Source organism: Ursus maritimus, unplaced genomic scaffold (genome assembly GCF_017311325.1).
Source record: "Ursus maritimus isolate PB19 unplaced genomic scaffold, ASM1731132v1 scaffold_8, whole genome shotgun sequence".
NCBI lineage: Eukaryota > Metazoa > Chordata > Mammalia > Carnivora > Ursidae > Ursus > Ursus maritimus.
Window position 1 is genome coordinate 62,856,553 of NW_024426996.1, and position 14,482 is coordinate 62,871,034.

The following is a 14,482-nucleotide window of genomic DNA, read 5'->3' on the forward strand; positions in this document are numbered from 1 at the left end:
GATCTGAGCCCCCCGCCGCTCAGCCGGGCCCCCGGGGAGACGGGGCGGGGAGGGTGTCTCGGTCCAGGGCGGCCCCTCCCCCAAGGTCACCCAACTTTTCACCAGGCCCGCGGCTTGCGGGAGGGTCGGGAAGGTCCGGGCGGGGCGCGGCGGGGGCGGGCACCCGCCCCGCATTATTCATTGGCCAGAGCGGGCTGCGGGCGCGAGTGCTGATGTCAGGCGGGCGCGAGTGCGGCGGGCGCAGCGGCGGCGGCCGCCCAGCAGCCCCGGGCTCGGGTGGGGGGGCGCGAGTGGGGGTGGCGGCCAGCATGCTACTCGGCTGCGGCTCGGCCTCCCACACCCGCGGCGCCCTCGTCCTCGCCAGCAGCGGCGGCGGCGGCGGAGCAGCGAGCGGCGCTCGGGTCTGCAGCGGCGCCGGGTCCGAGCGCGCGGCGCGGCGGCGGCGACGGCGGCGGCGGTGGGCGCCCGGGCGGGGAGAGGGCGGCGGGGACCCGGCATGGCGCTGCGGCGGGGCGGCGGCGGGGCGCTGGGGCGGCTGCTGCTGCTGCTCGGCGCCGCGTGCCTGATCCCGCCGGGCGCGCAGGTGAGGCGGCATGCGCGCTGCCCCGCCACTTGCAGCTGCACCAAGGAGTCCATCATCTGCGTGGGCTCCTCCTGGGTGCCCAGGATCGTGCCGGGCGACATCAGCTCCCTGTGAGTGAGTGGGACCCCTCCAGTCCCCGCCCCACCCTGCGCCCGCCGCTGCCGGGGAGTTGCCTCTGGCGCTGGGACCGCGCGACCCTGACCCCACTTCCCAGCCTCTTTTTGGCGTTTGGGTGGGGGCGCGCTAGGGGACGTAGGTGGAGTCTCGGGCCCTGGGGAGGGTGGAGGGAACCCGAGCCCCAGAGCCTGGGAAGCCAGACAAATCCCCGTGGCAGTGTTTCTTAAAGTGTGGCCCGCGGGCCACCTGCACCAGACTCACCTGGAGGAGCTTGTGCCAATGCAGATTCCCGGGCCCGCGCTGAATGAAGCGGGGTCTCAGGAGTGGAGCCTTGAAGTCTGCATTTGGCGTCCCAGGTGATTCTGGGGGCGCATTAAAGTTTGAGAGGGGTGTGTGGGGAGGGGTGGTTGGGTAGGGGCATGAATGTGCAGCCCAGCGTGACTGGAGTGAGAGTAAACAGGGGAGGGATGAGGCCTCACCGTCCCATCTCCTGTCTGGGGCGGTGGTTTACACCGTGGCCTTCTCCCGACCCGTCCACACTGCAGGTTGGGAAGAACCCGAGCGAAGGCATGCAGCCTCTGGAAGTGGGGGGCCAGCTCCTGAGGCCTGGAAGAGGGGAGCACAGGGCTTGGCAGAGCTTTGGGACATGTGGGGCACCCAGGCCAGTGGCCAAGAGCTGGAAGGCCGCCTGCCTTCTCGCCCGGAGCTCACAAGCTTCTTGCCCCTCTCCCCAGCACACGTTATGCTAGCTGCTTTTTCAGCGCTGGAGGAATTGACAGGAAGGGTTCCCCCTTATTTCTTCACCTGCTAAGAGATGCTTTCAACCTGGCCTCACACAGCCACTCTCCCCCACAACCGTGTCTCCTAATGGCGGTGGAAGGGGCTACAGGGCCGTATCTTTGCTGGGCAATGTTTCCCACTGAAAAAACTTCCTCCTTCCAGGCCAGGGTGCTGGGGTGATGCCCACTCAGTCACAGAGGCAGGGAATCCCAGGGGCGGAAGTTGCTCAGGTCCCTGGTACTACACTCCCCTGCTTCCCACCCGAGGCAAGGTCCAGGGCTGAAGGGGTTCCCATTTGCATTATAGAAACTCAGGATGACCTGGCTGGCAGCAACAGAGGGACTTTTTGATTCCTAATGTTGCTAAGTCGTGTGACATGGAGGATTCCAGAAATTGGAATTCCCCTTGTTAAATCCTTTAGAACAGCAGCTGCTTAATTGATCTGCATGTTAACTGAAATAATTTTGAACTAAAGTGTGGAGGTCCTGCTGTGGCCAGAAAGGATAGGGGACCTGGTCGCAGAAATAGACAAGCTGCTTGCCCCGGCATTGACCATTATATCTGGCAGATGGCATTGCCTCCCACCGCACATTCAAGTTCAGGTGTCTCTTGAGTTTTTCCCCAAGGCTTTCACAGTGCATTTAATCAGAAACGCTCCGAGTGTCTTTCAGAGATGCGCTCCCAAGGGGAATGCTTAATCCTACCCCAGAGTTTCCCCTGCCGACATTAATGCTGTGTCTACACAAACAGAACCATGGGCAAAGGTGAAGCAATTATCCATTTTCAGCCAGGGCCTCCTGTAGTTAAGAAAAGGAAGTGAGGAGATTGATTTAAACTTGCTGAGATAATGTCTGTGGAAGGAGCTAGACTGATGGTAAAGGTTTCTATTATTCAGACTAGTTTTCATATTGATCCAGTTCATTGGCAAATGGCTTAACTCCTCTTGTTTCTACCCCCGAGAAGCCTCTGGTTGACGATTTTAAGCCTCACTCCTGAGTGGAGGAGTTTGAAATACAGATGGAAGATAAGACTGGTTGCCCAGCCTGCAATCACTTCTAAAAAAAAAACCCTGGGCCTTGTTTTGCTTCCCTTTTGCCTATAGGAGCCTGGTAAATGGAACGTTTTCGGAAATCAAGGACCGAATGTTTTCCCATCTGCCTTCCCTGCAGCTGCTGTGAGTATGGGAAGTTCTCTCTGAAAATGGGGGTCCCAAAGGTGCAGTCCTAGGAGGGGCCGTCTCTACCTTTTAGGAGCCAGTCCTTCCTTAAATACCCCAATAAACTCTTGGTGTTAACTTGCCCTGTGGTGTCCCCACCCAGCTGAGTCTCAGGCTCTTTGCTCAGTGTCGCCTCCTTCTTCTGACACATGTTTTCTTCAAGGACTTTATCATAGATCCCAACACCTGTATTTGGCAACTGGGGGGCATGATTATACTGAATCATGACCTGAATTTCACCTAAATGAAGTGTTTCCCAGACGCCTCACTTTGAAAGAAAACCTACATTTTAAACTTTTTATGTGTCTCTGGAAATAGAAGCATTTTTTAGCTGACCGAGTATGTAAACGATTGGGCAGCATACTGTATGTTTATATGGAAAATTTTATTTAATCATCCCTACAAGGAGAGTTTATTTCCCCCTTTGACAGATAAGAAAATTAAGGCTCAGAGGAGTTAAGGAACTTGTCCAAACTCCCAGGCAGGATTCTTTCTTTCTTTATTTTTTTTAAGATGTATTTATCTTTTTGAGAGAGAGAGAGTGCCCACACATGAGTTGGGGGAGGGGTAGAGGGAGAGGGAAAGAGAATCTCAAGAAGACTCCCCACTTGGCGCGGAGCCCCTCCCAGGGCTCCATGTCAGGACCCTGAGATCATGACCTGAGCCAAACATCAAGGAAATCAAGAGTCAGACGCTCAACCGCTCAACCAGCTGAGCCACCCAGCACCCCTCCCCCCCAGCCAGAATTCTAACCCACACTCATAACTGCTCTGCGTGCAGCCACTCTTGGCGAGTACTCCTGTCATGCCCCGTATCCCAGTTCAGTTATTGTTTGCTGATGAAAAGAAATGTCCAAAAAGCAGTTTTCAAAAGCAAGTCAGTGAGAGGCAAAGTCATGAGTACATAAGTCATTCTGTTTGTTCTGTTTCTTAAATCTGAGATGACATTGAAAATAAGCGTGTAGTACGGAAAACTAGGAGGAAATAGCCTTTAGGAGGTCACGTCTCATCCTAAATCAACTTAATGTTGGTATTTTTTGTTCTTGAAATGTTACGGACCTACTTACGACATTGTACTTGACGTTTTAAAATCTGTGATTTCTTGGAAATTGTAGTTCTATTAAAATATGCTTTCCATAGGCTAGAAATACAATTTTAGGTATTTCACCAAATAGACTGAAGTGGTGACTAACAGAAACCTATGTGCTGATAAAGTGGCTTCTGAAGATTTCTAGAACTCTTTTATTATTTCTCATGGGAATGTATAATATGGAAGAAAGGATTTTTTTATTTTTATTTTTTTCGGTCACTGCTGTGTGACTTTGGTCAAGTCACTTAACTTCTCTGGACACAAATTTCCCCCCAAATAGACTCAGATTAGGTCCTTTTAGATTTCTGATTCCATGACTGCTTGTGCATGAGAAAGCATTCACTGGCTGTTTAGTTGTGCTGAGTGGTAGAATGTTTTGAGATAACAGCTATCAGGTCTTATTTCCAGAGACCCACAGGGGAGAAAGGGTGGAGCCGTGAGGATGACCAGTAAATCCAGCCAAAAGGAATCCACTTGCCACTGTCCATCAGCATCGTGAGTCAGGTTGTGCACCTAACGTGCCAGTCTTAGGCTGAGAAGAGCCCATGTTTGCCATGGATCAGAACTTAGCGAAAGAAACAAAGAGGGTTTTGCTGTGTTACTGAAGGTGCCCACCTCTGCCCTGAAATCTGTCCTCTACTTTCAGATTGCTGAATTCTAACTCATTTACCGTCATCCGGGATGATGCTTTTGCTGGACTTTTCCATCTTGAATACCTGTAAGTTCTGAGCTTGGTCTCTGCTGAGCATTTGGTATGTCTGTAGAATCGCTGTATTGCTTTCCAAGCAGAACAGCATCTCTCCGAGAGCTTAGGGGTGGAGAAAATGGAGAAAACCCCATTCTCTTTTCAGCGCTGACCTTTTATAGTGTACTTGTGTATAAACATGCTGGGACAGGAGGAGGTTGGAGACAAAGCGGGTGAAAGCAAACAAAGAAGGAAAGATACTCATTCATTCTCTGCTGACATTTAATTTGGCATGTAGTAAGCACAATTGGAAATTGCACTGGATATTTTTACCTCTCATAGCTAGGCATGGATTTGCTGATCAGCCAGAAATAAAGCTGAAGGGTTCTGAGAATTCCTTATTTTGACGTAAAGTCTCCCCGTATGGGGTTACACTTTCATGTTTTTAATTTGGCCCTCCTATATCCTGTTTGCAGTATCTCCTGTGAGCTGCTTCTGAGAGTCTAATTTGATTTTTTCTTTTTTAAAACAAGAGGGTTTTTTTTTTTTTTCCTTTTCAGGTGTGCAGTTTTCTTCCCCTAAATGAGCTCTGCCCGTGTTCTGATTTCATTTCCTGATTTCTTTTCTGATTTGCTCCTCCCCACCCCCTTCATGTCCGTTTCCCCCTTAAATGCTTTCATCCTTGTCTTTTGTAACTTTGTAATAATATTAATCTCGCTATCAGATGGGATTTCCTTACTTAGCATTCAGAGGGATTTTTAAAGCCTCATCTCTGCTTTCTTATCTGAGGTTAACAGGTAGATATTTGAATTCTAAACACATCCTGGGTCTGAGAAAGCTCTGCTGATTTTATGTCCTTAGGAAAGAGGTCTCTGAAGGAATTCTTCCCCCAGAGTACGCATAATATGTGTATTTTCATAACAGCCCGATAGTATATGTAATATGGAAAGCGGGGTATGACCGAAGTTCTAAGCCTCACCAGGTTCTCCCAAAGCACACAAACAGCTCATGGCCGTAGCAAATGTAAAGCTATCCGTTTCCTTCCGTGAGCAGTTCATCTTACTGCCAAGGTTATTGAGGGGAAGTTCACTTATCATTCTCTACTGAATTCTATTACCGAATAGACCCCTGATTAAAAAAAGAAACCCACGGACACCAAAAAGATGTCAGTACAAGAATCAAGAACTATTTCACTAACAAAAGGCGTTGTGTTGCAAAGCCTCTCCCTTGGACTATCTCATCAAAGACCCTCTTACATTGGATGTCATGGGATGCCGTAAACGAAAATTTACTTCCCTGCAGTCCTGGGGAGTAGTTGGCGTGCATTCTCTTTGTGTCTTTCCCATAAAGACTTTAAAGCATGGTCCGAGTTATTACTGCAAGGTCCTGTGTGCAAGCCCTAAGCCATTTTAGCACAGAGCGAGAAGTTTGGCCCATGCTCAACTTCATTATATTTCCTATTTTCTAGTGGCTTAGAGATCTTGAGAGAATCCCTGCCTTTTTACCCATTTGTTCAGAGATTAGACTGCGTAGGACACGCTGAAGTCAAGTTTGCCAGAAGCTGAGCTTAATGGAATTCTCCCTCTGCAAAAACTTGAAGACAGAGATGTAAAACAATGGGCTCCCCTCAAGAGACAATGATATTAATGAAAGTATTAATAGCCAGGCACCGTGAAATGTAAGAAGGTTGGAGTGGGGAAGATGTCTGGAAGCATTCCAGTCTTGCAGGGATTTAAGAATTTCTTACCTTTGTATAGGGCTTTCTTTTTTTTCCCTTTTCCCCCAAGATGTTTTTACCCATGTTGCCAGGTCTGAATGTGAAGCCTTCCGTGCTGCTTCTGAAAGGAGCGCAGAACGTACGCTTGCGTGCACGCGTGCTTGCACACTAACCCACCTCTCACTTGGCAGCCGGGGCAGCTGACCTAACCCTCAGAGACGAATGTTTTAAATTCATGCATGCTTTTCGATTTTGTTTTGAATATCATTTTTTAGAGATACTAAGTCGAGAAACTTCAGTTGAACGCTACTGCTCTTCTCTTTAGGTTCATTGAAGGGAACAAAATAGACACCATTTCAAGAAATGCCTTTCGTGGCCTCCGTGACCTGACTCACCTGTAAGTCCTGTGAAAACTGTTGTGGGGGCTTTAATGGGTGGAATAAGATCCACTTTCTGGTGCCTTGTGCTCTCTTGACTCCACCGTCCATAGTGTTGACATGCTGTCAAGGAAACGAATTTCCTGGTTGTCCCAAAGTTTTCTGTGCTGTTGATCGGACAGCAGCCCAGTGTCTTTACTCATGCACTTGGCTTTATGATCTTTTCCATCATCCTGATTGGCTATTGTGGACCATGTGACTTCATGTGACCTACAGAGCCCTCTGAACCGTGAGGGGCCTGCGGCCAGTTATGGAGGAGGGGGGGAGGAAACCGCACACTTAGACCTGCTGTGTGCGGGGCACATGCTTGCATGCTTCGGGAGACTTCTTTTCTTTATCTTTCATGATACTCAGTGACTCTCCATTTTACAGATTTGGGAACTGAGGCTTCCATGACTCATTGAAGAATGTTGAATGTGGGATCAAAATTAGGATGAAGTAGAATAGAGACGTTTTTGTGGTTGCTGTAATTTGAATGCAAATAGCTTTTTCTTTTATGTTGGATTAATCCGCAGCTTAAGCTAAGCTCTCTGGCTTCTTTAATAGCTTTCTGGAGGAAAAAAAAATTAAACAAATTGATTTGAATTGGCATATCGGAATGAAGCAAGTACACACACTTGGCAAACTTAGGAAACCAGAAAAAATTGTGGTTGTGTTTATGAAAATGTAAAAATAGTCATTGGCTTGGTAGGAGCAATTTATTACTGGGAGCCAGGGCCCATGTGCATGATAGATATTTTGTGATCGAGTAAGGTATCATGTCTCATCTTGGTGATAAAAAGAAAATTGGGAGAATAGGGGGTTGCTGAGTGGGGGGTTTGGGCAGGGGTGGACCTTCAGCGGGTGCAGCCTTGACTGATACACATCTAAAGAGATAATCGTTCACATCAAGTCCCGATACAGGCAAAGGTGTCTGTCAACAGGCTCAGGGAGCACTTGACTCTGGAATCCTACCAAGCAGAAGCCCTGTCTGAGTTAAATAAAGCTCATAGAGTAAGGAGATGAGGGAGGAGCGTGGGAGGTCCAACCATTGATGCCGGAGAGTGTCGGCCTCTTATCGTCATTATTGCTCCAGGTTTTCTTTCTTCTGTAGAAAAGTCTTGTTTTGTTGTTGTTGCTTTGTTTTGTTTTGTTTCAGACTGAACCCAGATACCAAATCCCCATATTCCTGTAAAGGTTAAGATAATGGATTTGGAGTCATGTAGACTGAGGTTCAAATCTCAAGGCTGTCATTTATTAACATTGCTTAGCTTTTCTGAGCCCGTTTCCTTATCCTGAAGATGGGGGTGAATATAGCGACCCCACAGGATTGTTGCACGGGGTGGGTTAATGCTTGCTTGCAAAGCATCCAGCCCATTACCCTTGGTAAACGCTCAAGGGCTCCAGGTATGGTTGGCGTTGTTACCACCATCATCAACAGAACATCGTGGCCTCCCCCACTTGTTGAGAAGTCTCCGTTTTCTCCAAGGACTGCTGAGGACCCCTGGCAGTGTGAGCGGCCAGACAGGGTCTGCTAAGAAGACAGCTGTGGGTGTCTGGAGAGGAACAGCTGTGGCCAGAGAGATCTGGTTCCCAGAAGTCAGGAATGAGGGGCTTTGTTTTTGAGCAAAAGCTCTGGCAGATCATGAACCCCAGCAAAGCCCACGTGACTGGCTGAGTTAGCCCAGATATCAGTTTTCATTTAACCAATTGGCTGTGGGTCCTTGGTCTAAACACAGGTGTGACCACGCAGGTGTTGTGCATGCACAGCTGCAGATCCTCGCACGTGTTTGCTCAGGGATGCATGGGCTGGTATACATGGGTAGATACGTGTATATACTGGGTGTGCGCACAACTGCGCGCATGTGTGTTATTTGTGCACACAACCATGTGTGTATATAATGCGTGCATATGTGTTAAGAGGCACCTCCTATTCTGAGTGACATGTAGAAAGCAAGAGTCCTTTGGGTACTTTTTTTTTTTTTTTTTAGTAAGAGAGAGCAATAGAGAACGTGTGGTGGGGGGAGGGGTGGAATGGGGGAGAGGTAGAGAGGAGTCAAGCAGGCTCCATGCCCAGCGCAGAGCTCGACACTGGGCTCGATCTCACGACCCTGAGATCATGACCTGAGCTGAAATCAAGAGTCAGAGGCTTAACCGACTGAGCCACCCAGGCGCCCCAGGTCCAGAGTACTCCCAATGCAATGCTACACCCGTCCCAGTGTGCATTGCCATCCTACAGTCAAGCCTACGGAACCCGCCTCTCCCCACCTCTCCAGCCGCATTTCCTGAGATGTCTGCAGAACACTGATCTCTCAGTGGACCCCTGTGCACACCCAAATCATCCTGTTACTGGGCTTTTCCTCACATCCTTCCTTTGCCCTGGATGTTGTTTCTTCTACCTTCCATCTACTGTAACCTGCTTTTCCTTTGAAATCCAGATTAAGGGGCGCCTGGGTGGCTCAGTCGTTAAGGGTCTGCCTTCGGCTCAGGGCATGATCCTGGCGTTCTGGGATTGAGCCCCGCATCAGGCTCCTCCTCTGGGAGGCTGCTTCTTCCTCTCCCACTCCCCCTGCCTGTGTTCCTCTCTCACTGGCTGTCTCTCTCTCTGTCAAATAAATAAATAAAATCTTAAAAAAAAAAAAAAAAAAGAAATCCAGATTAAGTTCTGTCTCCCTCCTGGAGCCATTCTTGATCTCCTCTCTGCCCTTCCCATAGTCCTTGCTCTGACTCAGCACCCGCAACACTTGACCGTGGCATACTGGATGGTACTGTTTCATGATGTCAGTTTTATCTCCCCTCCCCCACCCTGCATTGAAGGCTCCCTGAGGGCAGGACCCAGGCGGATGGTTCATTAGCTCTGCCCCCCCACCTCCCACCCCAGCGTCTAGCTCAGGGCTGAAAGCCAGCGCTGCACTCTACTTCTAGGCAAGTCAAGTGACTTTTAAAATTGACTCCTTAGGTTGGAGATGCAGGTGGTAATGAAAGCTTTTAATACATTGTTTAAAGAAAGAACCAGTCTTCCCCACTTCGTCCCAGTTTTTGTAAACTCCTAAGCAAAGAGAGCAAGGATTTGCTTGTTTAAGTCTCTGGTTTTTATCTTTTATGACTTTTTCCAACACCTACAGGCTCACATTCTTGTTCTCAAGAAATATAGATCAGGTTTCAAAGCATTGAAGAAGCAGTCCCGATCGGTAACTAAAATCTAGGACATTTGTTTTCCAGCAGGTCCTATAAAGCCCAAGGGACAGGTTGCCGTTAGGTAGTTTTAGAAATAAGTAAGTGCCATAAATGTGTAGACAAAATGAAGTGGAAAGTGCAATGTTATGCACTTAGCGTGAGTGGGTGGAAGTCCATTGAAACAATTTGGCTTTCTGAAATCTAAATTGAACACTTGGAAAGGTTGCTAAACATACTGCTTCTTTTGGCTTTGACCATTCCATCTCTTCTTGTCACTTCAGTACAGTACGTTTCAATTAACTAAAAATGTTTAGCTAAATAATTAACCTTTAATTAGCTACAAAAAAGTTGTTTGGACTTTCCAGAAACGGTGACCACCAACCACTAAAAAAGTAAAACAAACATTTTTTTTTTTTAAGTTCAGAAAGCTTCCTCTAAGGCATGTTCAGTCTGATTCCATATTCAGCCTATTTTCCAACATCTTTAAAAACAAGTAATAAATCATTTAGGAAAAAAAGGTGAAATAATAGATGAAATTGCATTTTAAGCCATTTGTGGTTACCTAGGCAGGAAGGCACATAATTCTGGAATGATTAGGTCTCCGCATAGTCTCTTGGTATCTTGCAGAAGCATGTTTGGGTTAAAATGGGCTCAAAGCTTTCTCTGCGAGCTGATGCTAAGGAGGGAGGAATGCCCATTTCTTTAATTCCTTTCTGCAGTGGATCCCAATGAGGCTAAGAAAGGCTAATTTCATACATATATTTTAAAGAGGTTGGTGCTGACTTGCCTGCGTGTTTATGATTTATGTGTCTTGCTGTTTGTACTCACCCGTATAAAAGAAAACAAGAGTAGGCATCAGTTTCCTGGCTGACTCCCGTTAGAGCATGAGGCCCAGGGGGGAAGCACAGACCTGATGGGCCTCTTTCAACACCCAGCATCTTTCTACGTCAAGAGCCCAGCACCGCGGACATTCATCTTCGGCAGGATGATGACAGGGCACTGCGTGATCCTGAATCATCAGAAAAAGGGTTGAGGATATTCGTTCTTCCTGGAGAGGGAGAGCAGACTAGGACGTGTTGGAAAGCTCTGCAACACTAAGAGCAAAAAAGGCAAAATGGTTTCTGGTCAACCTTCGTTCGTGAGAAGATGAAATGGATCATAATCCGTTGTTCTCTAAACATAGTCGTTCATTGCGATTTTATATTATCGTGGGGTCAGAGCTGAGCATCTTAATGTGAAAGAGTATTTACTGAATCCTTTCTTTGAGTCCCAAGTCAGAGACCTCACTTAGATGGACCGCTGAGGGAACTTCTTGGACAAGACTGTACACCTTCTCTCTTATCTTCCTCACTTAAGTGCTTCCTTCATTCACTCAGCAAAGACCTAATGAGCTCCTGCCGTGTGCCAGGCACTGTGCGGATGCTGGGGATACAGATGCGGACAAACCCCCAAATCTCTGTCCCCGTGTTGCTTATGTATAGGGAGAGTACCCAGCCAATAAACGAATAGGTAATTAAAATGGGTAGTATGCCAAGGGACAGTCGTGCAGTGAAGATCAACAGAACAGGGAAGGGAGACGGTAGAGGTCAGGGAAGAGGTGATCGTTGAAGAGAGACCTAAAGGAGAGTGAGCTGTGTGTTGGAGTGAGCTGTGTGGGTAGCTGGAGGAAGAACATTCAGGCAGATGAATCAGAAGTTCGGGGGCCTTGGGGTGGGAGCGTGCCTTGCCCGTTTGAGCAGTAGCAAGGGGGCCAGTGTGGGCGTTCTGAGTAGACAGAGATCCAGTCCATCGGTAAGTGGGGATGGGGGTAACTTGACAACAGAGATTTTGTACGCCATCAAAGGGATTTGACTTTTATTCTGAGAGACGTAAGACGCCATCCAAAGTTTAAGAAATGTGTATAAATAAAGAGCTTAATAAATGCTTCTTTAAAACACAAAGCAAAAAACTTACATTGTCCTCCCACATCTATAACGCTGTCTTTGTACAACAAAACTCATTTCTTTATCTCAGTATCGATGCGCAAAGCCAGAAATTGAACCACGTTGTACTGAAGAGGGTTAGAACTCTGTTTTAAATCATTAGCTTTGTTTCAGGGACTTTGGAGTGACAGGGCCTGAGGATAAAAACCACATTAAAATATGACTTTCTTGTTCTAGTTCTTTGGCCAATAACCACATAAAAGCCCTCCCAAGGGACGTCTTCAGTGATTTAGACTCTCTGATTGAACTGTAAGTAAGGAAAATTAAGTTTATGTGTGCTTGTCATTGTGCCCCAGTTAATCATGTCTTTAAGCCCCCCTCTCCCCATTACTGCATTTCTTTTATGCTGTAGTTAGAAATCGGTGGCAAAGAGTGCATGGTGGGAAAGAGCATACAGTTTATATAGTGTTAGTTAGGTCTTGCCATGTTGGAATACACTTAGTAGCGTTAGGCCAATGGTAAGGTAGGCTTGCTGGTGTGAGGGTTCCTTTCTCAAGATAGTGGGTTCCTCTGATTTATCTTCTAGCATTTGTCGCTTCTCACTGGACAGTGTGTAATAAGATCTTAAAGTTTCGGTCGTGTCCGTGAAGGCTATATCCCCAGAATGTCCTGATTTTGTTTGTGAGGACCTGCATCTTGAGGGGTGGTGTTCTTCTGTCAACCCTGTCCCCCTCCACCATCTCCAGTATGGCGTGGTGACAGTTTCAGGACAGTTTGGAGACATGGTGGTAGGTTAGCTCTAAGAGCTCTCTGCAGGCTCTGGTTAAAATCATGAGCACCAAAGACCATTAAATCAAGTCAGATAAGTACAAGAAATAGGATGCATTAAATACACATTTTTTTAAGTTTCATTTTTGGGGGGTATTCAGTATATGAGGATGTTAAATCATGCCGGAGTTTCATACGACTGCTGAAACATTTCAGGCCCATCCGTTTCTCCGTCTATGTGTTTGTGTTTCGTTTTGTTTTTTAGCGATTTAAGGGGCAATAAATTTGAATGTGACTGCAAAGCCAAGTGGTTGTATCTGTGGTTGAAGATGACCAATTCCACGGTCTCCGACGTCCTCTGCATCGGTCCACCGGAGTATCAGGAGAAGAAGCTAAATGACGTGCCCAGCTTTGACTACGAATGTACCACTACAGGTATTCGGAACCACTAGCACTGAAGGCTGTTACGGAGGATAACCCCTTTGTTCTTCTTGTAGGTCATCCACAGGGAATGGAGAAAAGTGGGTGTAAAGGTGTTCTGTCCAAATTATTTTCGGTGACGTTTAAGCATTCTAAAAGAAATGAATTGATCGGTCAGAAAAATATCTCAGCAGTTTGGAAGGATTTCTGTTAACTGCCCTTTGCCTTAATTTTGATACTTTACAAAATTCTAATTTCTCTGAAGGGTTTTTTTGTGTTTTTTTTTAAGGGCCAAAGTATAAGCTGGGGAGTTGGGTATTTACAAGTCAGCTTTCGTGGAAAGTCAGTGCAGAGAGGCCCGCCTTCCGGCCCTCTGGATCCACTGTGCTCACTCCTCTCCTGATTGAATAATATGAAGTTTACTGAACATTCAGCTAATAAATAGCAGCCTTTAACATCCATAAATTGCTTTTGTAGTTCTGCGTACAAAGAGGTAACTTGACGAATTATAACCAATGGCAAAATAGAAATATGAGGAAACAACTAGCTCTCTAAGGAGAGAAAACTCCCATTGAGGAAAAATGTAAAGACACTTTGATTTTGCCTTTTTCCACGGCCTGCCTCAAGGTTTCCATTTATACATTTTACAGGTTATAAGACAACATTAAAATACTAACTGCCTCCCCTCTCGCCTCTCATGGAGAGCAGGGGAGTGTCTCCGTCTGAAAGGCCTAGGCGAAGTTTCTCCAGCTTCGAAAGCCAGCTTTTAAAGGAAAGCAGATCAATCCCCAGTATGAAACCTGCTTACCAAACTTATAAAAATAAACATTTCAGTTGAGAGCTGATACCTACAAAGCCTCAAGGCATGTCAGTGGGAACAGCAGGCATGAGAACTCAGAAACAGTGACAGAAACTCAAAAGAAAAAAAAAAAAACCCTCCAAGAACAAACTGTGACATTTAGGCCAGTCCTACTGCCACCCTCCAAACAAATAAATAAGCAAGAACTCACAAAGTAAAAACTGTTTCTAGGTATCTTCGTAAATAAGGGAGTTGATGAGTTCTCTCTTTGCTGGGAGAAAGCCTGCAGACTCGTGGGCTGCCCTTGTCTTCTAGCATCGAAAAGGGCCTTATTCACCTGTGTAATTGGCAGGTACCCTTTGGCCAGTGGAGGCCACAGGCAGGTTATTTATTGTATTGCAGAGCAGTGCAATAAATCGGAGGTCGTAGTCAATGACATTTGCACCAAAAGGTGGCATTCAAGGCCGTTTGGTGTGAAATGCCAAACCACAGCTCACTGGGGCTCCTTTCTGTCTCTGCTCTGGTTTTTCTGGAGAAGTTCTCTAAATATCCAGGTGAAGTGAGCTGCTTTTTCATTGTTCTCTTCACGCCTGGCCAGAGTGGCTGAAAACTTTGCCAGTCTCTGGGAGACATGACATGGGCTATCCAGGGCCTGGGAACAGGGAATAATTTATACGAGAAAACATGATTTCTGACCTCTGCACTCTGGGGACGGTTATGAAAATGATCTGGACTGTCAGAATTGTCCCAGGAGTCAAAGGGGGCTTGGAACCAAGGTAGCCAGCTCTGGAAA

The 14,482-nt window shown here is 47.1% G+C and overlaps 1 protein-coding gene across 1 annotated transcript in view; it reads left to right on the plus strand.

The window, feature by feature from the left end:
- The first annotated feature begins 496 nt into the window (after positions 1 to 496).
- Positions 497 to 14,482, plus strand: part of LGI2 (leucine rich repeat LGI family member 2) — a 31,214-nt gene continuing 17,228 nt past the window's right edge. The window contains exons 1-6 of the mRNA XM_040625360.1: positions 497 to 693; positions 2,583 to 2,654; positions 4,432 to 4,503; positions 6,513 to 6,584; positions 11,940 to 12,011; positions 12,736 to 12,905. Coding sequence (XP_040481294.1) covers positions 497 to 693; positions 2,583 to 2,654; positions 4,432 to 4,503; positions 6,513 to 6,584; positions 11,940 to 12,011; positions 12,736 to 12,905 — 655 coding nt within the window. The remainder of the gene's footprint in view (positions 694 to 2,582; positions 2,655 to 4,431; positions 4,504 to 6,512; positions 6,585 to 11,939; positions 12,012 to 12,735; positions 12,906 to 14,482) is intronic.